The 27,763-nt window shown below is 35.5% G+C and overlaps 2 protein-coding genes across 6 annotated transcripts; one reads left to right on the top strand and one right to left on the bottom strand.

Moving 5' to 3' along the window:
* Positions 1 to 3,973: 3,973 nt before the first annotated feature.
* Positions 3,974 to 25,269, top strand: LOC142526965 (DNA-directed RNA polymerases IV and V subunit 2-like). 4 transcript variants are annotated; one of them, XM_075631660.1, is made up of 10 exons: positions 3,974 to 4,129; positions 8,967 to 9,317; positions 10,219 to 10,383; positions 11,165 to 11,377; positions 11,698 to 12,575; positions 15,646 to 15,943; positions 22,685 to 23,629; positions 23,845 to 24,116; positions 24,221 to 24,773; positions 25,132 to 25,269. In XM_075631660.1, the coding sequence occupies exons 2-9, from the start codon at positions 8,967 to 8,969 to the stop codon at positions 24,720 to 24,722; spliced, it is 3,624 nt and encodes a 1,207-aa protein (XP_075487775.1). In that variant the 5' UTR covers positions 3,974 to 4,129; the 3' UTR covers positions 24,723 to 24,773; positions 25,132 to 25,269. The 4 variants fall into 4 exon arrangements, with proteins under 4 accessions (XP_075487775.1, XP_075487776.1, XP_075487777.1 ...); XM_075631661.1 differs by lacking the exon at positions 25,132 to 25,269 and having other exon boundaries at positions 11,165 to 11,236; positions 24,221 to 24,722; XM_075631662.1 differs by lacking the exons at positions 3,974 to 4,129; positions 25,132 to 25,269 and having other exon boundaries at positions 9,046 to 9,175; positions 9,277 to 9,317; positions 24,221 to 24,722.
* Positions 25,121 to 26,825, bottom strand: LOC142526966 (putative WRKY transcription factor 40). 2 transcript variants are annotated; one of them, XM_075631665.1, is made up of 5 exons: positions 26,578 to 26,825; positions 26,400 to 26,462; positions 25,950 to 26,219; positions 25,584 to 25,700; positions 25,121 to 25,456 (listed from the first exon to the last, which is right to left on the bottom strand). In XM_075631665.1, the coding sequence occupies exons 1-5, from the start codon at positions 26,656 to 26,658 to the stop codon at positions 25,121 to 25,123; spliced, it is 867 nt and encodes a 288-aa protein (XP_075487780.1). In that variant the 5' UTR covers positions 26,659 to 26,825. The 2 variants fall into 2 exon arrangements, with proteins under 2 accessions (XP_075487780.1, XP_075487781.1); XM_075631666.1 differs by lacking the exon at positions 25,950 to 26,219.
* Between the last annotated feature and the right edge of the window lie 938 nt (positions 26,826 to 27,763).

The following is a 27,763-nucleotide window of genomic DNA, read 5'->3' as shown; positions in this document are numbered from 1 at the left end:
ATCTCCCTCTTCAATATTCGAGGTGAAGTGTTTCTTGATAATAATTTGGATATCCTTATGATAATTTATGTCCATTGGGATAAGTGAACTCATATTCCATGTCTTCCTTAATTTTAAGGCTAAATTGGAGTTGATTTCTATCTCATCATGACAAGTGATCTTCATTATAGTTTTCTTTGATCATTTCTTGACATATTCTAGGTATGCTAATTATTCTGACGCTACATCCTTCTGATGTAAATAATTTTTGAAGAATTCTATTTACTCTAGTTAGAGGTTTTGATCAGCTCTTAATTGAAGTATCATTTCTTCAAACCGTCTAGAATCTTTCATCTTTTTGTTCAAAAGTTTTACTTAATCACCAAGCTTGCTGCGAAACTGGATTGACAATTTTCTGTAAAATACATTTCTTAGTTTCTAGACTATGACTTTATAATCACATGATATTGTAAACACTAATCTTGTAGTCTCATTTTATTGTGTATAGGATTTAAAAATTTGAAAAAATTATTTCCCATCAACATGTTTGTTCATGTATCATGAAAATAAATCGGTGGTGTTTTTATCTTATACCAATGTATTTGTCTTGCACCTCTGATTAATATTTATGTCATCTTATTCCTTTTTGTAAAATTAAGATTCGCTTGAAAAAATCTCATCTAGCAATTTGAGTTAATTCTTCTTTCAATTATTTTGTAAACACTTATCTTTTTGTTGTACAGATTTCCGTTACGGAATCAATATAAGCAGCAAAATATTATACTTATATTCTTCATATAATATCCTTACTGAAATGTATATCGAAAATGAGCTCATGGTCTCATTGGATTTTTCACATTCTGTTCTCTGCCATGAATTTCATTCCATTCTCTAGATATTTTCAAGGTGGATACAATCAAATATGTATGAAATGGAGGAACGGTTAGAATAAGTACTATGGATTAGCTCGGTCAATCACAATACTTGGCTCAGACTGTGTATTGGTCATCCCTCTCTTCTGCAATATCCGAGGTAAAAATTTTAGTATGTAGTGGTAATTATGTTATTCAAAAGCTCATTTTCTTTGCATTGCCCATGTTCCTTTTTATGCTATATTTACCTGGTATCTCCACCATAGGGTTGAGATCGTACATCATCTCTTTTAGTGGCATGCATACCCAGGATTTGACTCTAGGAAGTGGGGATTCATTGGATATTTCAGCAAAATTATATTTAGAAATATCGCACAAACAATTTCACGGGAGGTGTATTCATTCTATACTTTTAAAGATTTTTAATGGCTTTTTTTAAATGATTGACTTTTGTGGAGTTGATGAATTTTTATTGACTTTTATACAATCTCATAGAATTGTAAAACAAATTTCATATACTCCTATAAACTTTTTTTCAATATTTTTGTAGACTTTTGTAAACTTTTTCATAGAACTATGTGATTTTTGTAATTTATAATTGTAATTTATTTTTTTATTAATTTTTTTTAAATAATTATTGGACATAGATAACTTTTTCAGTTTTAAATTATTTTTTAATTTAAGAATGTAAATGAATTTTACTTACTTAAAAGTTAAATCAATTTAATATGTGAAAAACAACAAATGAATTATCCAAATTATTGAAATCAAAATTTCAATTCTTTATGTCAATTTAACATATTAATGAACAATATTTTATAAGTTCATAATAAAATTTTATTAAAAGAACAATCAAAATAATGAGTAGTCTTTTACAGAAAAAATCTAATCATTATTGACAATTTGATCAACATCGCTCCACATCAATCGAAAATTTTTCGAAGAAAATTGTGTAATCCAGTACAAGCCAATACAAGCTCTGTTTGGGTCGTATATGGAAATGTAAGAGTCTTCTTGAATATTTTGAACCGTGATTTAAATATATCAAATGTCCAGTCAATAGCATTCATCAAAGAAGCATGACGAAGATTGAACAAATCTTTAGCATATTCATGGTGACGACATTGACCTGTGAATTCTTGAAGATGATAACGTACATCTCGAAAATGAGCCAAGAATTGACGTCGATGTGGATATCCACAATCCACTAAAAAATATTTACCCATCAAATTATATTTGTAGAGTTAATTAACTAATGAATAATATAAATAATATTTGAAAACTACAAAAATATAAATAATAATGTAATATACAAACAATTTGTCAAATAAAAAAATAAGCAAGACAATTTTTTGTACTTGAAAATAAATAATAATTATGTTAAAAAATATTTCTAATCAGGGTCGAGTTTTGTAGAGTTTTGAATATCTATAGACTTTTGTAGAGTTTTTAAAAATCAAGAAAAATCAAGGGATGGGCCACAAATCCAACCAAGGATGATTAAAAAGAAGAAATTAAGGATGATGTATTGGTTCTAGACTTTTAATGACTTTTATGGTGTTTAAAGTCCAGAAGTACTCAAACTAGACTTTTATATACTCTGTAAAAGTTTAGTGGTATTCGATGTAAACTTTTGTAGAATTTCTGTTGGGACTAGTGTTTCCATGTTCGACCTCAAAAGACTGGTGTTACCCGTGTTACATCTTCTTGGCTTTAGGTAGTCTATGCCAAGCATGCTAAGGTACAGCTATTAGTTGCATGCTGGGCGCATTTCATAAACAACACAGATCCATACCTAAAAGATCTCCTCTACACCAATACCTTGTGCTCTTCTTCAAGATACAACAAATGTTCTGGAAAAGTCGAGATAAGATATTATCTTGTTCCAGGATCCAATCTAACTGGGCCTGCCATCAAAAAAGGCTCAGCAACCGGAAACATATACCCAGGCTACACACGTGTCAACCATGGAAAATATGCAGTCAGCAACGTTCGAGCCCATATAGGGACCAGCAATCTAATTTGGATTACTTCTATACCGCAGCAGGAGCCAGCTTTGGGACTTATAACTTTGCAATTGTGTCTCAAAGTCAAAAAATCTTTGATGCCGATTGGAATTCGCCCTGTGCAGTGCTGGTCGACCCATCGGAAACAAGTCATGTGTATTAAAGCTGATGGAATTTTACTTGCAAGCAAGTAATATGGACATACATTGACAGGATGTGTGTGTTTTTGATCAGTTGGTTCATGATAATGGAAGATCTGTGTTTGTTGGTTGGCTCTCCTTTTTGTGAAAGGAGTTGGAGCCACAGCTAATTTGGATTCATTCATCTTATGTTACACATGATTTGTTTCATTTGGTTAAATGTTAATTTAATCATTACAAATCAATGTCCATGGACTGCAACATAGCTATGATTTCAAGCTGGACTTTGTGTAGCATGGGGATACCTACCTCAAATATTATTACATTATTTGCATTTAATTTTCTTAAAAACTATATTTTCATTGATCCATATATATATATATATATATATTCTAAAAAAAGTTTACTATACATACAATTAAATGTGAACTATATCTGTACACAGAATTAGTTCATTTTCACCTACCGAGAGCCTTGTCTTGAATGTTGACGATCTTGTTTTTGCTATGATATTTTATACCAATTAACTAGCATGTAACGTATGCATCGATAGTATCATAAAAAAAGGTTATTTTAAGTTGATTTATGACCCATCTGTAACTAACTACTATACCGCATTTCCGAAATTTCCAAATTTATTAAAATATTTATCTACCCTTGTCTATATCTTCCGAATTTCCGTCGTCATATTTTTAAATATACAAGGAATAAGGATACATGGCATTATTTCTGTAATTTTGTTTTAAAGAAAGTTAATTCTCTATACCCTACACTACACCTCACTCGTCAGCCAGTGGACTTACTTCTCACTACACATATTCATACAGCAATCTCGGCATTAATTTATTATCTCTGCACCAAAATTTCTGCTAGTCTCCAGCAAGTAAAAAGGAGAACGGGTAGAAAATTCCCGTCCTTTTCGCTTCCTTTTCTTTGGTTTTCTTGTGGGGTTTTTTTTTAATTTAAATTTTGAGTCTTTGGTTTTTCTCCTGCAAGGCAGCGTTTTAGTTAACTAAATATTTCCGTCGCCAAGAGAGTTTGAATGTGTGTATGTTGGGTGTCTAAAACGAGGAGCAAAAGTTTCAAAATGCTTGAGAATTGAAATATTTGGTAACCCAACAGTCAGATTTAAGTAAGTTTCAATCTCATGTTTTTCATATTGTGCGATATCTTTTTTCGTCGTCGTTCAAAGGTTTATGGGTCTTTTGGGAATGTGAGTTTTGTTTTGTTTTTGTTTTTATGTGAATAATGGTTTGCAAAGTGAAGTGCATGTCACCTTTTTCGCTAGTTATGCATTAGAGTTTTGAATGAAGAGTTGGGCGAGAGAAACTGCCATTGTATTGATATGAATGAATGAGTTCTAGTACAAAGGTGGTTCTATATACACACAGAAGAATTAACAAAAACTGCGACTAATAGAAACGTGTTCTCCTATCTAATACTCCCCCTCAAGATGGGGAATGAATGTTTAGAATACACATCTTGACCAAGAACTCACGAAACTGGGCTGGAAAGAGAGGCTTTGTTAGCAAATCAGCAAGTTGCAGATGAGAAGCAAGATGGAGAACTTTCAGAAGGCCGACTTGAATGCGTTCCCGAACAACATGGCAATCAATTTCAATATACTTTGTTCTTTCGTGAAAGACTGGATTAGAGGCAATATGTAGAGCTGCCTGGTTATCACGGGACAAAAGAACTGGAAGCTGGACACAAACTTGTACATCCTTTAGTTAAGAGAGTAACCACACCATTTCTCAAGTGGCTAGAGCCATAGAGCGATACTCGGCCTCCGCCGAAGACTTAGAAACAATATGTTTCCAAGAGATCAAAGAGCCACTAGTAAGCACACAAAAACCAAATACAGATTACAGAGCGGTATCAGGGCGTGCAGCCCAGTCAGATTCAGAGAATAAACTCAACTTGAGATCAGATGAGGAGCTGTAAAATAATCCCTGCCCAATCGTTCCTTTGACTTACTTAAGAACAAAATATGCAACATGCAAATGGGCATCACGAGGCGGCAGGAGCAGAAACAAGTTGACTCTACTTATATACAGAGTAAGCTAAGTCAGGACGTGTAACTGTGAGATACAGAAGATTCCCTATCAAACGTTGATACAAAGAAGAATCAGGAAGAAGCTCACCTTCATCCTGGCAAAGTTTTAAAATTCACATCCAGAGGTGTAGTGCAAGCTTGCACCCAAGTAAGCCAGTTTCATCAAGTAGTTGAAGGGCATAATGACGTTGGCAAAGATAAATCCCTGGCAAGGAATGAGCAACTTCAATACCCAGAAAATATTTTAAGCTGCCCAAGTCCTTGAGCTTGAATTGATAATTGAGAAATACTTTTAGGGCAATGGTGTCGGCTGGATCATTGGTTGCAATAACAATGTCATCAACATTGACTAGCAATGCCAAAAAAATATTACCACAAGTTCTAAGAAAGAGAGAATTATCAGCATGCGACTGAACAAAATCAATGCGAGTTAAGGAGGAAGAAAATTTTGCGAACCACTGTCAAGATGCCTGCTATAAACCATATAAGGACTTGTATAATTTAATCTCTGCATTTGAAGGTAAAATCTCCTCCTTTCGATGATAACCAAGTGGTAAATACATGTGAACTTCTTCTAATAAATCCCCGTGTAAGAAGACATTGTTAACATCTAATTGCGTTAAAGACAAGCCATGAATGACAGTTAAAGCAAGAAGAGCTCGAGCAGCGACAAGCTTAACAACGGGAGAGAAAGTATCAAAATAGTCAATTCCCTCTTGTTGCTATAGCCCTTAGCCACAAGCCTCACTTTATAACGTTCTAAAGTCCCATCAGCTAAGATTTTTGCTTTATAAACCCACCTGCGACCCACAACACTTTTACAGTGTTGCAAGGGAACAATTGACCAAATACTATTGTCCTCTAAAGCTCGTAACTCAGCAGCCATGGTCTGGCACCACACTGGAGATTTTTCAGCTTGAGAAAAGGTACGAGGTTAAACAACGGATGATACGCTCGTGAACAAAAGCTTTATAGGAAGAAGACAACTTGCGTCACTAAAAAACATGTTTAAAGAATGGGCCGTAGGTGAAGAAGAAACATTAGTAGCAAAACAATAATAATCACACAAATGATTAGGCTTATTTGAAACCCTACGGAAATGAGTTTGTTGGGGAAAATCAGGCTGAGAGTCACCAGAACTCCAGGTACATGAGTAGAAGCAGTTAAGTTGAGTTGACAATACACGATGAGGAAAAATAACAAAGGGGTCAGAAGTATCAACACTAACCTTGAAGGGAAATGTTGTTTCATGGAAGATAACATCGCGAGAAATGTAAATTTCGTTCGTGTCTGACACCAAATTCGGTACAGATCATCTTGCAGAAGTTAGGAAAAATACTTAAGACTTCAGATTTTGCTTCCAACAAAAAAATCCAAGTAAAACGTGTATGATCGTCACAGTAGTCAGAAAATATTTATAACCATCAACACTTATAGGATGAAAAGGACCCCAAATATCTACTAAAGCAAGTCAAAAGATGCATCACAAATTGTATTATTATACCCAAAGGGCAATCATTTATGTTTCGCTGAATGACAGGCAAAACAATTCAGCAAATCATCATGTTTGAGAGAATCAAAATGAAGAACATTGCCTAAAATATGAAGTCTGGACAAAGAGGGATGATCCATCCGATTATTCCCCAAGTATGTTGAGTAGAAGAAACATTATAAACTGTTGGTGATAGGCTGGAAGTATTGAGGACATAAAGATTGCCAACTCGTCTACTCATCCTGGTCATCATATCCTTGCCGTGGACTTGGATTTTGCAAAAATATGAGAAGAAAGAAACTGAGCATGAAAGCTGCTGAGTGTGAAAATTAAATGAAAGAAGATTAAAATGGAACTGAGGCACACACACAAGACATTGTGCAAAAGTAAATCAGGAGAAATCTTCACCAAACCTGTATGTGCGGTGGGAACTATAAAATTATTTGTTAAAGTGACAGTGGAAAGATTCAAAAGACTGAAAAGAAGAAAGTAAAGTACAAATGTAATGAGTTTCCCCAGTATCAAGTGCACAATGAGCGTCTCATATAGAAGGAAAATTAGAAAAAGTTGAAAGAATACCACTAAAACATGACACAAAAGGATCAATCGGTGTTTGTCCATACCCAAGCTGGAGTTTCGAGCTTAGAAAAGCAATGAGTTGCTTGCACTGTTCGGGACTTAACTTATCACCGACGCCATTGGAAGATCTATCAGTATGAGAGCGATGCAAATCATCAACAACAACAGAGGAAGAAGCTCTGGTTTGGTTCACTCGCATTTGATTGTCACTTGGTTTCTGTTTGTATTTGGGATGTCCAGGTCGGTATCTGTGTACTTGATAACACTTGTCAACCGTGTGACCTGGAAAGTGACAATGAGAACAAGAAGGTTTTTCAGATTTACCTCCCTTATTGGGGTGAGATCCTCGCCCAACAACAGCATTAGCGGAAGGAGTAGTTAAAAGACTTTGATCCACTAAGACACAAGTAACATCATTGTCGACAGATCTCTGTTGTTCCTCTTGTACGACAAATGAAATTTTTATGGAGATTGCTGGAATTGGATCCATCATGAGAATTTGGGCTCTGATTTGAGCATACGAGTTATTGAGACCCATAAAGAACTACATAACACACTCGTGATTTTGATAAGTCACTCATTCCTTCACAAATCTACATCGACAAACAGATACTGGCTGAAAATCTGTCAATTCATCCCATAAAATCCGCATTCGAGTATAATATCCACCGATGTCCATTGAACCTTGCTGTATAACACTCAAAGTTTTCTTAATATGGAAAATTTGAGGAACGTTGCTTTGGCGGAATCGATCTAGCAAATCGATGCACATCTCCCGTGCAGTGGAAATGTACATTAAACTATCAACAATTTCACGATTGACTGAGTTAAGGAGCCATGAAATCACCATACGATTGCATCGTATCCATGCTCCATATAAGAGATCGTCAAGCAAGGGTTGCAGAAACATACCATACCGTCAACAAATCTGAGTTTATTTTTTGCAGTTAACGCCATTGACATTGCTCGATTTCAGGTGTTGTAGTTTCCGGCTGTGTAAGTGAGTGAAAAACTAGTATCAAACCGGGACGATCTCCATTTTGAAGATGAAATGGAATGCTCGAATCTTCAAACACAATTCTGGTATTTTGAGGATTCGAAGCATTGGCATTTGAAGCTTGAGCGTTCAATGTTTGAGCTCCTTTAGCCATGAGAAGAACAAAGCAGCAAACAGATCTAACTCTACGATATCATGTTAAGATTGAGACTTGAACATAACTCAACGTCAAAAGCTACTCAAGGGGGGAGAATTGTTCAAGTTTGTATATATAATTATCAAGGACTTAATCCAGCCGATGTGAGACATCTAGCACAGCCCCTCACGTCCAAGAATGAACATTTGAACCGTGAAATATGCAAGATATTAGCGGGTGGTCCATTAGGGCAGTCCAACACATAACGGTGGGTCTGAGCTCTAATATCATATTATAGTTTCGATTGAAGAGTTGGGTGAGAGAAACTTCCATTGTATTGATATGAGTGAATGAGTTTTAGTACAAGGGTGATGCTATATATACACAGAGGAATTAACATAAAATGCGACTAATAGAAACGTGTTCTCCTATCTAATATTATGTGTTTTGAAGGATTTTTTTTTTGTGTGTGTAGAAATTATTATTTTTTATGGGGCATGAGTGAATGAGAGTTATTAAGCTTTTTCCGTGTTAAATTATGTTCTGTAATGAAAGTATCGCAACTAGAGCTGCTTACCTTGCTCTTTGTGCTGAAGAAACCATTTATGTTTGAGTCTTTGTAAAAGATCACATAAGTGGTTTTTGAAAGAAATTTTGAGTTATATTGGTCGGGGATTGACAATTTTAGTTTTTTGTTGTTTCTAAACAGATGGGTGGATCGGATTTTCCAAAAGCTGGACCTAGTGGCGCCAATGAGAAGTTTTCCAATGGCACCACCAGAATGGATATTGACGATGATATGGACTTTGAGCTTTCTGATTCTGATGACGGTGATCATGTGGGCAGTTCTTTTCAAGAATTAGGTGAAGGGTCGCTGAAAACTTTCTGCAAGAAGGCTTCGACCACCTTTTATTATCAGTATGGGCTAATTAGTCACCAAATTAATTCATATAACGACTTTTTTAAATATGGTATACAACAATTGTTTGACTCTATTGGTGAGATTGTTATCTCGCAAGGGTATGATCCATCGAAAAGGAGAGATGATGGTTGGAGGCAGGCATTGTTGGACTTATAAAGGCTTATTGGGCTTGTTCTTTGAATGAGAAATTGGACAAGGCCTAGTAGATGGCAAGTGGGAAATGTCCCACATTGGAAAATGAACATAGCATTGGTGAGTTTATATAGTGTTACACTTTATGGAGGTGTAACAATGATTGGTCAAGAGGCTCTCTCTCGCGCGCACAGGCGCAGCGGGGGTGCAAATCATGGGCCCGATTTGCAGTGGAAAAAGGCTTGACTTGTGTGCAAGCGTACGAGCGCGACCTGGGTGCGTCGAATGTCGGACCGATCAAGGCAAAATTTCCCACCAAGGTTCACCTGGCTTTTGCTATTTTTATTTTCGAAAATTGGAATTATGGACCAAGACCTTTGGTATTTCAGCTGACCCTTGGTGTTGTAACTGAAATGACCTTTGGTGCTCCAGCTGCTGACTTTTGGTGCTCCAGCTGCTGACCTTTGGCCTTTCAGATGGCCAGCCGTAACTGTCCATATGAGTGCCTATAAATAGAGGCAGCCTCGAGTCTTTCAGATATACCAACACACTCTCCTACATTCTGTTATTTCGACGCTTTGCTTGTTCTGTTGTCTCGGCTGCTGCTCCTTCCACCGGCTGCTGCTCCTTTTCTCGTTCTGTCTCGTGATAAAGTTCAGGTACATTTCAGTTCGCCTTTGTGGTATCTCGTGCTAAGGTATTGCTGGTTGTTCCGTTGTATCCTGGGAAACAGACGTCCAAGTTCATCCTCGAAGCACACCGGAGGGGACGAATCTGTTTTAAGGACACTGTATTACATACAGGCCTCGGTTTGCTTTATTTTATGCATTGTGCTACTGTTTAGTTCGCTGTACTAGCTCGCTGGTTTTGTATACCTTTCTGTTTCAGCATACATTTTGTATAACAGGCATCTCTCAAATTTGGGAAGGTTACCCTTGAGAAGCCTATATTTTGGACCGGCGATAAGTTTTCAGCCGATGGTGGGAAGGATTATTTAAATTTGTTGCCCCGGCATGCACGGCTTCAGAATATGACCTACTCATCCAAGATCAGAATCGATACTCATCTTGAGGTTTGTAAATGGATCCGTGTTAAGATTATTTCTTTCTTTTTCTGAAGACGTTCTGGACTAGGGTTTATGCATGTTATTTTCTTATTTCTTCAGTGATCATTGCTTCTTGTATTTTGTGGGTTGAATGCTTGGTACAATCTGCTGGCGACCAGGTTCATCTTGGAGGTTCTATTTGTCAGAGAATCTATCTTTTGTTTGGCATTCAACCACCCCCAAGCTAATTTTGACCATCATGTTTTTTCCCTTAAGGTTTTCTAACACGCATGTTATAGTTCTAAAAAGTGGATTAAAACAGTAGTTCCTTGATTGTGTTGCTTGTGCTAGTTCTGTGGGATTGCTCTTCATTTTATGTAAAACCTATGGTTGTGGATGAACAATCAGAATATTTTTGGATGAAGAGCATCTCCTAGATGATGAGCATAGATACAGATATTATACGATAAACTAGTAGTATGTATTAGATTATTTTTTTATTTAACTTTTTCGTTCTACATTCTTTTCAGTTTTCCTCTTGTATTTGTTTTCATCTTCTGAAAATTTCACGTAAATTTTTGCATGACCTACGTTCTTAAGAACTGTAGTAGTTGTAGCTTTCGAACAGATGCTATACTGTGTCTATTTTGTACCTACCTTTTCAAATTATTATTATTATTATTTTGATCGTAAACTAAAACCTATATAAAATTTTACTGTCAGATGATGATGTAGCCAAAGCTTTCTACCTCCTAAAAAATTTATGTATCATATTTTATTATCTTGTTATCATTTTGTAACTTTTCAGGTTTTTACCGAAAATCTTGCTAGCAGTGACAAGTTCAAGACTGGTGTACAACAAGAAGTTGAAAAGACGGTGGTAAGTGTGCATCAGAGTGACATTCTATTTGGCAGCCTCCCGGTAATGGTGAAATCAGATTTGTGCAATGAGAAAGGAACTGAGAAAATGGATTGTGAATTTGACCATGGAGGATATTTTATTATTAAGGGTGCTGAGAAGGTGAGGGTTTAGTTTTATAGTGGTTTTCTGTATATTCCTTGCAAATGTTGGTAAAGTTCAAACAAGGGAGTTTGTAGTATCAATTAAAACGCAAAATGCTGTTGTACAAGGTCAAGATTTGTCTTAGTCAATGTCTTTTATCCACACCAGTTCACCCTTTAACTGGCTACACGAGTAGTAGAGTAACAAACTCACGAGCTATATTTAATTTCACCGTTTATTATTACCAGTTAACCATTTTATTGATGACTTAGAATTTGTCTTCTGTGACCAATGCAGTTAATTCGAATACTAAAGGATTAATTTCAACATTTATGCAGACTTTCATTGCACAGGAGCAAATGTGTCTAAAAAGACTGTGGATAGCAAAAGATCCGAATTGGTCAATCGCATATCGCTCAGTTGCCAAGCGAAGAAAAGTTCACGTAAAGTTAGTTCCAAAAGTGGAGCACATCAGTGGAGGAGAGAAGATCCTTACAGTTTACTTTATGGCAACTGAAGTTCCAATCTGGATTCTGTTCTTTGCCTTGGGTGTTTCAAATGACCTAGAGGTTGTAAAGTTGATAGATCTGGACATTGAAGACTGCAGGGTTGCAAATGTACTTGTTGCATCGATTCATGTTGCTGATAAAAATTATGAGGGTTTCCGTAAGGCGGACAGTGCAATAAATCATATTAAGAAACTCATGCAGGGTTGCAAATTCCCACCTACAGAGTCCGTGGAAGAATGCTTTAAAAATTATCTCTTTCCTAACCTCAAAAGCTTGGGGCAGAAGGCTCGGTTTCTGGCATACATGGTCAAGTGTGTGTTAGAAGCTTACATGGGACTTCGCAAAGTTGACAGCAGGGATGATTTCAGGAACAAGAGGTTGGAGTTGGCTAGTGAGCTACTTGAGAGAGAATTGAGAGTTCACATGAAACATGCTGAGAGGCGCATGGTGAAAGCCATGCAAAGGGATCTTTATGGAGATCGGGAGATACAGTCAATTGAACACTACTTGGATACTTCAATCATCACGAACGGTCTTTCCAGGGCTTTTTCTACTGGAGCTTGGTCACATCCTTACAAGAGGATGGAGAGAATTTCTGGTGTTGTGGCTACTCTAAGGCGAACAAATCCTTTGCAAGCGACTTGTGATATGAGGAAAACACGCCAGCAGGTTTCATACACAGGGAGGGCTGGTGATGCTAGATACCCGTAAGTTGTCATGTTTATTTATCTGGTTTTAGGACTTGACTCTGAAAAGTGAAAACTCATTTTATGGATTCTGTCTTTATTGCATCAACTCCTGCCATGTGATTGTACTGTACTTCATTCAACATGGTGCTTAGTAAATTAGCAGCTGATCGAGCAAAACTTGCACTGTGGAATCCTCAATAAAAATACGTTTTATATGCTCAAAATTAATCGCAAGTGCACGATGTCAAGTTATAGTATAATGTACGTGAGTACGAGTGTCGTTCCACTGAAGACTGTATTTAACAATTATTATTTTCAGTTATTAGATCTTTAGCAACGAAAAGTGATTGGTTGTTTTATTTCTACTATAATCAAATAAACATGCAAATAAAAAATATTCAAGAATGGAATAATGAAATATAACATCAAAAAAATTAGTTGATGAAAATTCTATGAGAAATAAATTTGTTGGGAATATCGGTTCATCTACCCCTCGTTAATTAATTAATTCGTTCGATAATGATTATATGCTTGCGACAGGATTTCCTATTCAATTGAACACACTCTCTCGAGCTATGCCAAACTAATTCTACTCAATGAAGTAATTAAATGTCTTTAATTATTTATCAAGAGTGAATTGCATGTCGATTTGTGAAATCCCCTAGTTTTCGACCCTTAGGACTATGACTATCGGCGCGTATCCAATTTCATATATCTATGCAAATTGTAGATCCACGGATTATACTACTCGTTCCTATCACAAGTTATTCTCTCGAACTCACTCGCAATATAAAAACGTTGTTAAAGTTAGTTACGCTCTAACAACACGATAAAACAATAGTATAATCAAGAACAAATCAGAAATCGAGATGTAAATTAATTATATCAAAGTTTGGGGTAGGATCTCCTTAAATCCCAACAAATTATAAAAAGTTAGCTACTAGAATTCATATTGAAAATAAACACAACAATGTTTATAAGATGAAAACTAAATTAGAAATACTAGAATTGACGAAAAACGCGAAGAACGGTGCCCGGAAATCATCGAATCTTCAATCCAAGCGCAAAAGTCTCTCCAAAGCTTATGGCGGCTCTGAATAGTGATGAAGAATGACTGATTTCGTGCTCCATACCCTACCATATCATCCACCTTCAGAAAATAAGGAATGGAATCGTCCAGAATTTTTTCCAAAATTACAAGCGCGCCCGGGCGGACATAAGTTTCCTCCCGGGCGGATGGTCTTCGCAGATTTCATCTTTTTCCCACATCTTGGACGCATGAGCCACAATAAAACATAAATTATGCTAAAATCATACAAAATGCATGCAATCTAAATGGTAAATGCAACACAATGCGACATAACAAGATGTGAAAAACAAGTAAAATCCCCCAATATCAGCAGCTATTTCTGTGAGAAGCCAAAATAATACGTTCAATGGGGAATAGTTATTTCCAGATTTCAGAAATGTATAATGTGCTGATAAACGATTGGCTAACCTTGATGCATTGTTTAGGAAACTGAATTGGGCTTGTTTGTAACTTGAGTGGCAATTTTGTTACTTTAATGGTTTATTTTACTTCACCATTCTTCTGTTTTTTTTCCCTAATTTTTTTCAAACATGCTATTTGTCTACCTTCAAAAGATACAGCTATAACAAATTGCTCTCTGTTTTTCCTACAATCACCACAGTTACTGCACTACATCTATCGCGACCCATTTCAAAATTTCAGCACATACTTACCCATGATGATCTCCAAAATTTTCTGGAGAGATACTGATTAAACACAATAATGCCCCAATTAGGCAATCTGAGATCATAACAAATATGCACATTAACTGAGAAAGAGGAAGACCAAAGAAGACCTGGTTAATAACTATAAAATAGGATAAAATTCATTTAAATATAGACGATGATATAACAGGGGAAGAACACAATGATGTAGGAGGATAAATATAGCCGATCCCAATTAGTGAGATAAAGGCTTGATTGTTGTTGTATATTGATCAAACACAACCTTTAATTGTATCTTCTGCTGTTGTCATTTTTGGTAGCGTACATTTCAACTTTTCTCTTTATGATTCTTAATTGTTTTGCTTTTGTCTGTCATCATACTATTCTTTTGGAGCAAATGCCTTTTTGTCACACTCTTGGCTGCTCCATTCTTCCTTGTGTTGCTTTGTTTCATTGGCTTATTCATCATGCCAGTCCCCAAACAAAAAATGTGAGTTGTGGTGGCATGCTTTCTTCATGTGTAGCAACTGAATCCTGTAGAGAGCTTGTATTGCTTATGTGCGTGTATTCTGATTTTTTTTTTTGTTTCTATGCATTGTACCTTAATAATGGTCGTGCTGGAAGCAGTTTCTTAACCAACATATTTTCTTCCTCTGACTGAGTTTCAATCTGTAACTGATACTCTGATTTGTTTTCACTATTCGAAAATGGTCGTGCGGGAAGCAGTTAACCAACATATTTTTCCTTCTCTGACTGAGTTTCAATTTCCCATTGAAACTGATACTCTGATTTGTTTTCACTATCCGAAAATGTTTCTTTTGTTTTCAGCATGGCTTGTTTTACCTTTGCTTCACCATGTTTGACCTACTTTATCCATTTAAAAAGCAGTGTGCGTCAGTAGTTCTTTTTGTGTGATTTCAATTGGTGCTGGGGTTTTTGTTTGTACTTGATCATGAGCATGGTGCAGCATTGTAAAGGATGGTGAACTATTGATTCTTTAAATCGACAGCAAAATTTGTTCTTGTTTGCTTTTGAGTTTAGTTTTTATATAATACCTTTGTCAAATTCTCTTCTGCTTTAAATCGACAGCAAAATTTGTTCTTGTTTGCTTTTGAGTTTAGTTTTTATGTAATACCTTGGCCAAATTCTCTTCTGCTTTGAAAACTGCTTCTCATGCATATGTTGGTGTAGTTTTTTACAGGGAAACTACATTTCCTAGTTTCTTTTGGCCAGATGTGGCGTACATGTGTTTTTCATATTATTTGAATCTTGTTTTCATTAGCATTCTAACTATATTCTTGATATCTCAACAAGAATAGTAGAATAGCTTATGATTGGTTGCATTATGATACAGCCACCCATCTCACTGGGGTAAGATTTGCTTCCTTTCTACACCTGACGGAGAAAATTGTGGACTAGTTAAGAATCTAGCAAGCTTAGGTCTTGTCAGCATCCACGTATTGGAAAAGAATGGTCTTCTCCGAAAATTACGCCAGTATGGAATGGAAATTTTGGTTGACGATACTTCAAGTTTGCTCGAAGGGAAGCAAAAGGTTCTTTTAGATGGAGATTGGGTTGGAGGGGTTGAAAATTCTGCGTCATTTGTTGCTAAGCTAAGACGTAAACGTCGCAGGATGGAAGTGCCTCATTTGGTTCATCTACATTTATTTTGTATTCCTTGGAAACTTTAAGAGGCAGATCTCAAATCGTAGGTTGAGATCGGCAATGCCATAAGATGTTAGCAAATCTCATTACCTGCAGGAACTTCAAATAAAAATTGTCTTCAGTGCCTTGTTTGGTTTGTGATTTCAAATTTGATTCCAATTTTTTCTTTGCATTTAATTCACTTAATTTGTAATAGAGTAAATATGATTTCTAAATGGGACTATTTTACCATGCATTAATTTTCATGGTTGCTGTTACCTGTTTGGTACCTGTCACACGTGTTTCAGAGTAACGAATAAATATCATTTTTGTATAAATTATATTTTTATTGCAGAATGAAGCATCCTAATAAGTAATAAATAAGTGCTGTGAAAAAATAAAAATTTATGGTAAAAAGTAAAAATCTCAAACTCTCAAAATTTACCAAACTACACACTTTATAATATTTTTCTCTCTACTCAATTGTGATTTTCTTCACAAATGAGAGATCTATTTATAGGAAATCTTTACAAATAATCCAAAAATAAAATACATCATTACCTACATCATCACACACTAATTTTCAATATTTACAACTCTTATTTTCAACATTCAAATATTCAACATTCAAATATTCAATACACATATTTTAAATATTATTTTCCAATACTCCCCCTTGTGATGATGATCATGATACGATGATGTCTTCATTACGTGTTTTTGTACTGCCTCGTTAAAAACCTTACTTGGAAAAACCCATTGGGATAAAAACCATAGTAAGGGAAAAAGAGTGCAGTCACGTAAACTCTCCCTGATGTTGACATGAACAATTCTTCACAAATTTCGTAGATTGCGCATCCCAATATTATATATGTGCTTTCTGAATATTGACGTAGGAAGTGCCTTTGTGAAGAGATCTGATGAGTTTTCACTTGATTGAATGTGACGAACATCAATACATCTATTCTTCTCAAGCTCCTTGGTGAATGCGAAGAACTTAGGAGGAATATGTTTAGTTCTGTCGCTTTTTATGTATCCTTCTTTCTTTTGAGCAACACATGCAGCATTATCTTCATATAGTATCACAGGCTTCTCATCAGATGATAATCCGCATGAAATTTGGATATGTTGGGTCATTGATTTTAACCACACACATTCACGACTTGCTTCATGTAGTGCAATAATCTCGGCATGATTTGATGAAGTTGTTACGAGCGTTTGTTTCTGAGAACGTCAAGATATTGCAGTGCCTCCACGAGTAAATACATATCCAGTTTGGGAACGTGCCTTGTGTGGATCAGATAAGTATCCAGCATCAGCATAACCAATTATACTTGGATTAGCATCTTTTGAATACAAAAGTCCCAAGTCTGTCGTTCCTCGTAGATAACGGAATATATGTTTAATTCCGTTCCAGTGTCTCTTTGTTGGATATGTGCTAAATCTTGCCAACAGATTCACGGCAAAAGATATATCAGGCCTTGTACAATTTGTAAGGTACATAAGGGCACCGATGACACTTAGATATGGTACTTCTGGACCAAGAATATCTTCATCATCTTCACATGGACGGAATGGATCATTTTCTATGTTTAATGATCTAACAACCATTGGAGTACTTAAAGGATTTGCTTTATCCATATTAAAACGTTTAAGGATCTTTTCTGTATAATTTGTCTGGTGAACAAACATTCCACATTTTTTTTGTTCAATTTGTAAACCCAGACAATACTTGGTTTTTCCAAGATCCTTCATTTCAAATTCTTCCTTCAAGTATGACACAACTTCTTGAATTTCTTTATTCGTTCCAATGATGTTTAAATCATCAACATATACAGCAATAATTACGCATCCGGATGTTGTTTTCTTAATGAAAACACAAGGGCATATTGAATTATTTACGTATCCCTTTTTCATCAAGTGATCACTTAGTCGATTATACCACATTCGACCTGATTGCTTTAACCCATATAATGATCTTTGTAATTTCACAGAATAACATTCCCTGGGTTTTGAACTTTGTGCTTCAGGCATCTTAAATCCTTCAGGGATTTTCATATATATATTACTATCAAGTGATCCATATAAGTAAGCTGTAACAACATCCATAAGACGCATTTCTAAATTTTCAGATACCGCCAAGATAATCAAATACCGAAACGTAATTGCATCCATCACAGGAGAATACGTTTCTTCATAATCAATTACAGGCCTTTGAGAAAAACCTTGTGCAACAAGTCGAGCTTTATATCTTACTATTTCATTTTTCTCATTTCGCTTTCGAATAAAAACCCATTTGTATCCAACAGGTTTTACACCTTCAGGTGTAAGGACTATAGGTCCAAAAACATTACGTTTATTTAGCGAATTTAATTCAACCTGGATGGCATCTTTCCATTTTATCCAATCCTGCCGATTTTTACATTCACCAAAAGATTTTGGTTCATGATCTTCGTTATCATTTATGATGTCGATTGCCACATTATAAGAAAATATATCATCAATTTCATCTATATCTTTTCGGTTCCATATTTTTCCAGTATTAATATAATTGATAGAGATTTCATGATTCTCGTCAGTTTGTGGTTCTGACAGATCATTTTCATCATCATGTGTTTCTTCAGGAACATCATTCTCTATTTTGTGATCATCATGTGTTTGTTCAGAAACGTCATTCTTTATTTTGTGATCATCGTGTTTCTCTATGAATTTTCTTTTTCGAGGATTTTTATCCTTGGAACCGACTGGTCTTCCACGCTTCAGGCGTTTAATGACATCATGAGTATCTTCCATTTGTTTCTTTGGAATTTCAATTCGAGCAGGGGCATTTGCAGCATGTATATATGATTTAGTTACCCCTTTTGTGTCTGCAAATGCATCTGGTATTTGATTTGCTATTCTTTGCAAGTGTACAATTTGTTGTACATCTTTTTCACATTGTTTTGTTCTTGGATCCAGATGTAACAATGATGATACATACCATGTAATTTCTTTTTCGGTATGTTTCTGTTCTCCCCCTAACATTGGGAAGATTTCCTCATTAAAATGACAATCAGCAAAACGTGCTGTGAACACGTCGCCTGTCTGAGGTTCAAGATATCGAATGATTGATGGACTATCATAACCGATATAAATTCCAACCTTTCTTTGAGGTCCCATTTTCTTTCGTTGCGGTGGTGCAATAGGCACATACACCATACATCCAAAAATTCTCAGATGAGAAATGTCTGGTTCTTTACCAAATGCAAGCTGCAATGGGGAGTATTTATGATATGCACTTGGTCTGATGCGAATTAATGAAGCAGCGTGTAAAATTGCATGTCCCCATATAGAAATAGGGAGCTTTGTTTTCATAATCATTGGTCTAGCAATCATTTGCAGACGTTTAATCAATGATTCAGCCAATCCATTCTGTGTATGTACATGAGCAACATGATGCTCAACAATGATTCCCATAGACATACAATAATCATTGAAAGTTTGGGAAGTAAATTCACCAGCATTATCAAGTCTAATTTTCTTGATTGTATAATCGGGAAATTGATTCCTCAATTTTATTATTTGAGCAAGTAATCTTGCAAATGCAACATTTCGAGTTGATAATAAACATACATGTGACCATCTGCTGGAGGCATCAATCAATACCATAAAGTATCTGAATGGTCCACATGGTGGATGGATTGGTCCACAAATATCACCCTGAATACGTTCAAGAAACATTGGTGATTCAGTTTGGATTTTGACTGGTGATGGTCTTATAATAAGTTTTCCAAGAGAACATGCTTTACATTGAAACCTATTATTCTGAAAGATCTTCTGGTCTTTCAGTGGATGACCATGTGTATTTTCTATAATTCTTCACATCATTGTTGAACTAGGATGTCCCAATCGATCATGCCAATTGGTTAATATCGAAGAATTATCAACTACCATGTTTGATTCAATGAGACTTATATGTGTATAATGCAATCCAGTAGGGAGCATTGGTAGTTTTTCAATCACATATTTCTTTCCTGATTTATATGTGATAAGACACATATATTTCTCATTCCCTTCATTCATTGTTTGAGTATCATACCCATGGGAATATATATCATTAAAACTCAACAAATTTCTTTTCGATTGTGGTGAATACAAAGCATCATTGATCAAAAATTTTGTACCATTAGGTAACAAAAATTGTGCTTTACCACATCCTTTAATCAAGTCTACAGGACCTGATATTGTATTCACCGTTGTTTTTGTTGGTTTTAGTTCCAAGAAATATATTTTATCTCGGAGGATAGTGTGCGTTGTACCACTATCGGGTATGCAAACTTCAGCTTTGCTCATAGTATTTTCCATATTTGAACTTCAAAAAAATATGCAATGAAATAAATTACTTGCAATATATATTTAAATATAACACAAATCATAATTATACAATAAAACATTATTCTATGAATACATGAAAAATAGATTATTGTACATTTATATTCTACCATTATATTGTTCATTTTCAGAGAAATCGTTGAGAAAATCTGCAGCATCAATATTGTTCATTTCTATCCCACCAACATATTGATCATTTCCAGAGAAATCATTCATAAAATCACCAGCATCAAAATGAGTTGAATCACTCAAACGGTCACTGCGTTCAGTGAAGTTGGTCTCCTTTTCTTTCCCTTTAATGATTCTTTATAAAGTTTACAAAGGTGCTCAGGGGCTCGACAAACTTTGGACCAATGTCCTGGAGTACCACATCTGTAACAAGAACTTTCATATCTTTTTGAGTGCTTCTCATTAACACTTGTATTCTCATGATGCCTTTTCTGTGGATGGTTTGGGACGTTCTTTTGAGATGAGTTATAAAAATAACTATCTCGATTATTTTCAAAACCACGGCCTTGACCACGACCACGGCCAATTCCACGTCCACGTCCACGTCCACGACCTCGACCTCGACCAAAACCTTGTCTTTGAATTTGATTTTGGTTTCCAGGTTTAAATTCATTTTTACTTACAGCATTTACTTATGGAAATGCTGTTGATCCAGTGGGTCGGGACTGATGATTTCTCATTAATAGCTCGTTGTTTTTTTCCGCCACAAGAAGACAGGCGATGAGTTCAGAATATCTTGCGAATCCACGTACTCTATATTGTTGTTGTAGAGTAATATTTGATGCATGAAACGTGGAAAATGTTTTTTCAAGCATCTCAGATTCTGTGACCTCATGTCCACAAAATTTTAATTGCGAGATTATTCTATACATCGCCGAATTGTAATCACTGACTTTTTTAAAGTCTTGGAATCTCAATGTATTCCATTCATCCCGGGCGGTCGGAAGTATAACTTCTCTTATATGTTCGAATCTTTCTTTTAATCCCTTCCACAAAGCCATGGGATTTTTTTCAGTCAGATATTCACATTTCAATCCATCGTCGAGATGTCGACGCAAAAATATCATGGCTCTTCCCTTTTCTTGTGACGTGCATATGCCATTTTCTTTAATGGTCTCGCTTAGACCCAATGACTCAAGATGCATTTCTACATCTAGAGTCCATGGCATATAATTCTTTCCCGTGATGTCGAGCGCAACAAATTCGAGCTTTGTTAAATTTGACATGGTGGTACTAAAAAAAATTACGATGCATTTTATTAGTTAATAATTATTGCAATACAAAGTAACGGATAAACAACAAGTACAAGTATTTGTAAAAATAAAGAAAACGTACGAGGAGGATATTCTTCGATAAATACAAGACTCGTGAGTATGACAACCAAAATAATTAAAAATATCCTTGAGAAAGCCATCTTCTTTTTTCTTCGAAAAATTTGATGATGAATAATTTTTAGAGAAGAAGAAAAAGTTGGAGTGATGGAATGTGTTTGTGAGATCATATTTATAGGGCAAAAACTAGCCGTTTTTTACCATTTATGACCGTTGGGGTACAAAAAAAAATAAAGGTATGTATTTGTATAATTTTATGGTAATAATATGATATATATAATATTAGACATGTTTAAATAATTATGTATATCATATCATAATATTATAATGAGTGTCATAATTTATTTTGTTTAAAAACCTTATAGGCTTTTATACTTGTCGTATCCCTTACCGGGAGTGTGGGATGTCGTCTTAACATCCTCCCAGGATTTATAACAAGTTTATGAAAAATTTATTTTTATTATTTCTAATAATAACATTATATTGTATATTAAATAAATACACAATAAATAAATAACAGTAAAATAAATATAATTATTTTTGTTACCTTTTTCTTCTGTTTGGAGCTTGGAAAAGTATGTAGGACTTTTAGAGCTTCGTGCTGATAACGTGTTGTGAAAAAGTAAAAATTTATGGTAAAAAGTAAAAATCTCAAACTCTCAAAATTTACCAAACTACACACTTTATAATATTTTTCTCTCTACTCAATTGTGATTTTCTTCACAAATGAGAGATCTATTTATAGGAAATCTTTACAAATAATCCAAAAATAAAATACATCATTATCTACATCATCACACACTAATTTCAATATTTACAACTCTTATTTTTAACATTTAAATATTCAACATTTAAATATTCAATACACACATTTTAAATATTATTTTCCAATAACATGGAAAATAATTGCTCATTTTCCTTACTCTCCCCCATTTTCTTCTGTAGCGTGATAGCATTGCTCTGCTGCGACTGTCTACCAACGTGCTTTCCATTTGTCAGCTTCTGTCGGCGAACTTTTCACACTCTGTCCTCTTGTAGGTTGAGATTAAGAGAGACGAGCATCATTCTGAAGTGCGCATATTTGCTGATTCTGGAAGGATATTCCGGCCTCTTTTAGTTGTTCGAAATTTAAAGAAGATTAAAGGAGTAAAAGGAGATTATACATTTCAGACTCTACTAGATAATGGAATAATAGAGTTAATAAGACCAGAAGAAGAGGAAGATTGCCAGACTGCATGGGGAATTAGATACCTTTTCACCAATGAAAAATCTAGGCAACCTGTATATACACACTGTGAGTTAGATTGTTCGTTTTTGGAAGGCTTAAGTTGCGGAATCATTCCGTTCAACAACCACGATCACGCGAAGAGAGTACTCTACCAGTCCGAGAAGCATTCCCAGCAAGCAATTGGATTTTCTACGACAAACCCGAATGCCAGAGTCGATACTAATTCTCATCAGCTGTATTACCCCCAGAGGCCACTTTTCCGGACGATGCTTTCTGATTGTCTAGGAAAATCATCATATTCTCATCAGCAAAGGGGGATGATCCCACACCCCGAGTTCTCTAATGGTCAGTCCGCGATCGTGTCTGTTAATGTCCATCTGGGATACAACCAAGAGGACTCGATTGTGATGAATCGTTCATCCCTGGAGCGTGGAATGTTTCGATCTGAACACATTAGAAGCTATAAGGCGGAGGTTGAGAGCTCCGAAGGATTAGGGAAAAAGCTTAAGCCTGAGGACGGTATAAGCTTTGGGAAAACACAGAGCAAAATTGGTCGGGTAGACAGCCTTGACGATGATGGCCTTCCCTTCGTTGGTGCCAACCTCCAAACAGGCGACATAATCATAGGAAAGCATTCTGAATCAGGGGTCGATCACAGCATTAAGTTGCGGCACACTGAAAGAGGGATGGTTCACAAAGTCGTGCTTTCTGCTAATGATGATGGAAAGAACTATGCCGTTGTATCTCTAGGACAGGTGAGTATTCCCCACAACTTATGCCACTGTTGTTGGATTGCATTTGATGTGTTTTTTATGTCAATTATGTCTCCGTGTTTGTGAACACAACCGAGAGCTACTCTCTTCGATTTGTCACAGACCAATTTGGCCCTTTGATTCTTGTTCTTATTCTCTAAAATTTCATTATACCCTAGTTTTTTCATGGTAGTTGTGGCATAAGGATGACTGTGCAGGTTCGTTCTCCATGTCTTGGCGACAAGTTCTCGAGTATGCATGGACAAAAGGGCGTTCTTGGCTTTCTGGAGTCTCAAGAAAATTTCCCTTTTACGAAACAAGGAATAGTCCCAGACATTGTGATAAATCCTCACGCATTTCCCTCCCGACAAACTCCTGGTCAACTTTTAGAGGCCGCCTTAGGCAAAGGGATTGCCTTGGGGGGTGCACTAAAATATGCCACCCCATTTTCAACACCATCGGTTGAAGATATCACAGCTCAACTTCATAGGTATCATCCGTTATGTAGGAGAATCATTGTCCGTCCCACTTAACATTTTATTATACCTAATCAATTTGTATGTTTGGATATATTTAAGCACATGTAACTTGCAGGCTTGGATTTTCAAGATGGGGGCATGAAAGAGTTTACGATGGTCGGACTGGAGAAGCAGTTCGTTCCCTGATTTTTATGTGCCCAACTTTCTACCAGCGCCTCACTCACATGGCCGAGGATAAAGTGAAATTCAGGAATACAGGGCTAGTCCATCCACTTACCCGCCAGCCAGTTGCAGATAGGAAGCGATTTGGCGGGATCAAATTCGGTGAGATGGAACGCGACTGTCTATTAGCCCACGGTGCAGCTGCAAATTTACACGAGCGCCTCTTCACCCTGAGTGATTCCTCTCAGATTCACATCTGCCGCAGCTGTAAGAACGTGGCCAACGTAATTCAGCGCCCAGTTTTTGGTGGCCGGAAGATTCGTGGTCCCTATTGTCGGTTCTGTGAGTCGGTGGAAGATGTGGTGAGGGTCAACGTCCCATACGGAGCGAAGCTTCACTGTCAGGAGCTGTTCAGTATGGGAATTTCTCTCAAGTTAAATACCGAGTTGTGCTGAGGCCACCTTGCTTAAAAAGCTACTGGTCATATACTGAATCTGGGTTTCAAGGTTCACTTTCCCAGCTCTATGTTTCTTAGGAATGCTTAACGTTAAAGCTTCATAGCATCTAGAAGAAAAATTGTATGATTATCTCAGGCATGTCTTTCTTGAAATTACATGAAATGGTGAACAATATGCATGTAACTTAACGGGACTGCGTTTTCGCTGCCTTGCTCTTTAAGTTCGATTCCCGTTTCATTTCTTTTCGGATCAAAATCTGCACGAGTTCGTTCATGTAGTTTATATCACGTATCTTGACGCCCTGTTATATATACATTTTTGTATTGTTTACCTCTCAAATGTGTATATTTTTTATTCCAAAATTACAAAATCATTTCATTTACTAGCATTTCTCATCATGGTTCAGGTATTTCCTCGTCTAGTATCCTTCCTGATATTGCTGAAACAAGTGCAGCAGTGAAACCTGGAATTCTTGTCAAGGAACAAGCCATTTGATCCACAAAAAATTCTTGGATTTCCTTGCTATCACAATTTGCTATAGCCCTCTGCATTTTGCAGTGCATTATAGGATCTCTCAAATCAAGACTCGCTGTAGGGCTTGTACACTCACCGGAAATCGAGCCTGGAGACGAAACTCCGGCTGTTTCAGATTGAGAGGAAGAGCGGTGGTGGTAGTGCTTGCCTTCGTATGTAACAACTAAAAGGGATGGATCATCTACACTTCTCTGCACCTACAAGCACAAAGCAATTTCCAAAAGCAATATCTCTATTAAATTTAATTAAAATTGAATGTTTTGAATAAATATACAGTAAATTAAATTAAATTGTTGTTTCATTAAAAAGATTATATGAATTCACCTTCTTCTTGACTGAGCAAATGGGGGCAAAAGAGCACTTATAATAGGCCCTTGGAGATGGATTATCTCTTGTAACCTTTTGTCCATATTTTCTCCATTGGTGCCCATCCTTTACTACCTGTAAAAAAGTTCCAGTTTTGCAAAATGCAATTGAAATTCTTATATAAGATAATGAGTTCATGCCGTGAATAGTCGGGACATTGAGGAATATCCAGAAAACTCGTCGTATTCGCTCTCAACGAGAAAAAAAAAAACAAATTTACTCTTATCTTTTAAAAATGTTTAAGAATTTTAGAATCCATTATCCACAAATGCAGATTTTCATGCTGGATATAACAAGTTTTATTTATCATCAAAATATTCTTACTAGGCTCGTGTCCGAGGGATCGGCGCTCACTAAAACTTTTTTCGAAGCATTCGTTTTTATCCCTTTTGGTCTTCCGTGTGACCAACATTCTTCGCAACAAGCTTGATTACAACATCTCTTTTTAATAAAATTCGAATCGTCGAGCTTCCTCTTCCGCGAAAACTTCTCATCAGAATTAGATTGCTTTTGTGTCGAATCGTTTTGATTTTTGAGGAAATTCGCAAGCATATCATTCAGCTTCTTGTTTTCGGATTTTAGTCGATCCAACTCCTGGATCAGTTTTAGTTTACGTGCATGAAATTAATATTGCAAACTTATATACTATAGTCTATATAAATAGTAAATAATCAAGAATTTTAGTTATAATATACAGATTATATCACATAATGCATAAAATGGCATGAAGAGAAAATATAATAATTTGCAGCACTATGATATGATTAGGCATACCTCATGATCTTTCAAAGACAACCCTTTTTCATGATAATTAAAATTATCTTCAAACTCCGAATTCTGATGAAAAAAATGATAAAATTCATACAATTTTAACATTCCCTTTATTAAAATAAAATGAAAAAATAAAATAAAAATAAATCCTTTTTTTTTTTTTTGACAAAATATTGCTTACCGAATATTCACTAGGGTTCTGCATGGGGTTCGAGTTGAGGTCGATAAAACAGTTCCCATTTAACAAGTTACCTTTCTCCATTCTATCAATACTGAGAATCAAGAAATTTAATAAGAATTCGTATCAAGATGATTCGATTCGATCAACGAGTTTTGAAGGGTAACTACAGCTCGAGCTTCGATTTTTGCAAGAATTTCTTGTGAATAGATTGAACACTTTTTTTGGGAAATATATTGAATAAATGAATTGAAATTGACTAAGATTGAATAACCTATATTTATAGACTTAACATTTGTGGCATAAGATATATAATTCTTGAAGCTGAGTCGAGTCTTTTTTACTTCTCTCTGAGGCTTCATAATTATATTATTGCGGGGAAATTTTCCAGTAATTTCATTAGGCCGATTAATCTGTCCCTTGAAGCTGTCCATGTTCTACAATCTGTATTCGTATTTTAGCCAAGGTGGAAGATTTATTCATATATATCTTGTGTGGAAACCTTATCTGTTAAGAATTATATGATTTTTGGTTTAATAGATGCAATTTTTCGAAGAAATTGTATTGGAAAATGGTGTTATATAATCAGCGGATATTATATGCTATTTTGTGATGTAAAATCAAGAAATGGGATAAATATTTATTTATAGCATGTGTAAAGATTTTACTATAATTTAGTTTCTTACCTTGGATCATGAAATAACAAAGAAATTCAAAACAAATTGTTGTAAATCGTAATAATAATAATTATAATTATAATATAAAACTGCCATTTTGAATGGAAGAAATATATTTGTTTAATATCCATCACTTGAAAATTAGATATATAATTTATTATTAAAATATAATTAATTAAGCATACATGATCATAATTTCAATTTGAAATTTTTTATGATGCTCTAGCATTAATTGGTTGAAAATAATTATCCTATCGAATACGTTAACCATTAATATTTGCATTTTTTCTTAAAGACTTTGGTACTCCAATCGTTTAAAAAGGGACAATTTCAGCTATGGACTAAGTGTTGGAATTATTTTGTGGAGCTCATATAATTTAATTAATTGTACATGGACAAGCTATCTAATAAAAGACTCAATAAAGTGATCTAATTAATTATACGTTTTCAAAATATTAAATAAATCGGTATGGTCTACATTATGTGTAGAAACCTATCCCAATTAGGTCTTA

This window comes from Primulina tabacum, chromosome 15, assembly GCF_025594145.1.
Source record: "Primulina tabacum isolate GXHZ01 chromosome 15, ASM2559414v2, whole genome shotgun sequence".
Lineage (NCBI taxonomy): Eukaryota > Viridiplantae > Streptophyta > Magnoliopsida > Lamiales > Gesneriaceae > Primulina > Primulina tabacum.
The sequence above is the reverse complement of the archived record's forward strand: the minus strand, read 5'-3'. Positions and strand labels throughout refer to the sequence as shown.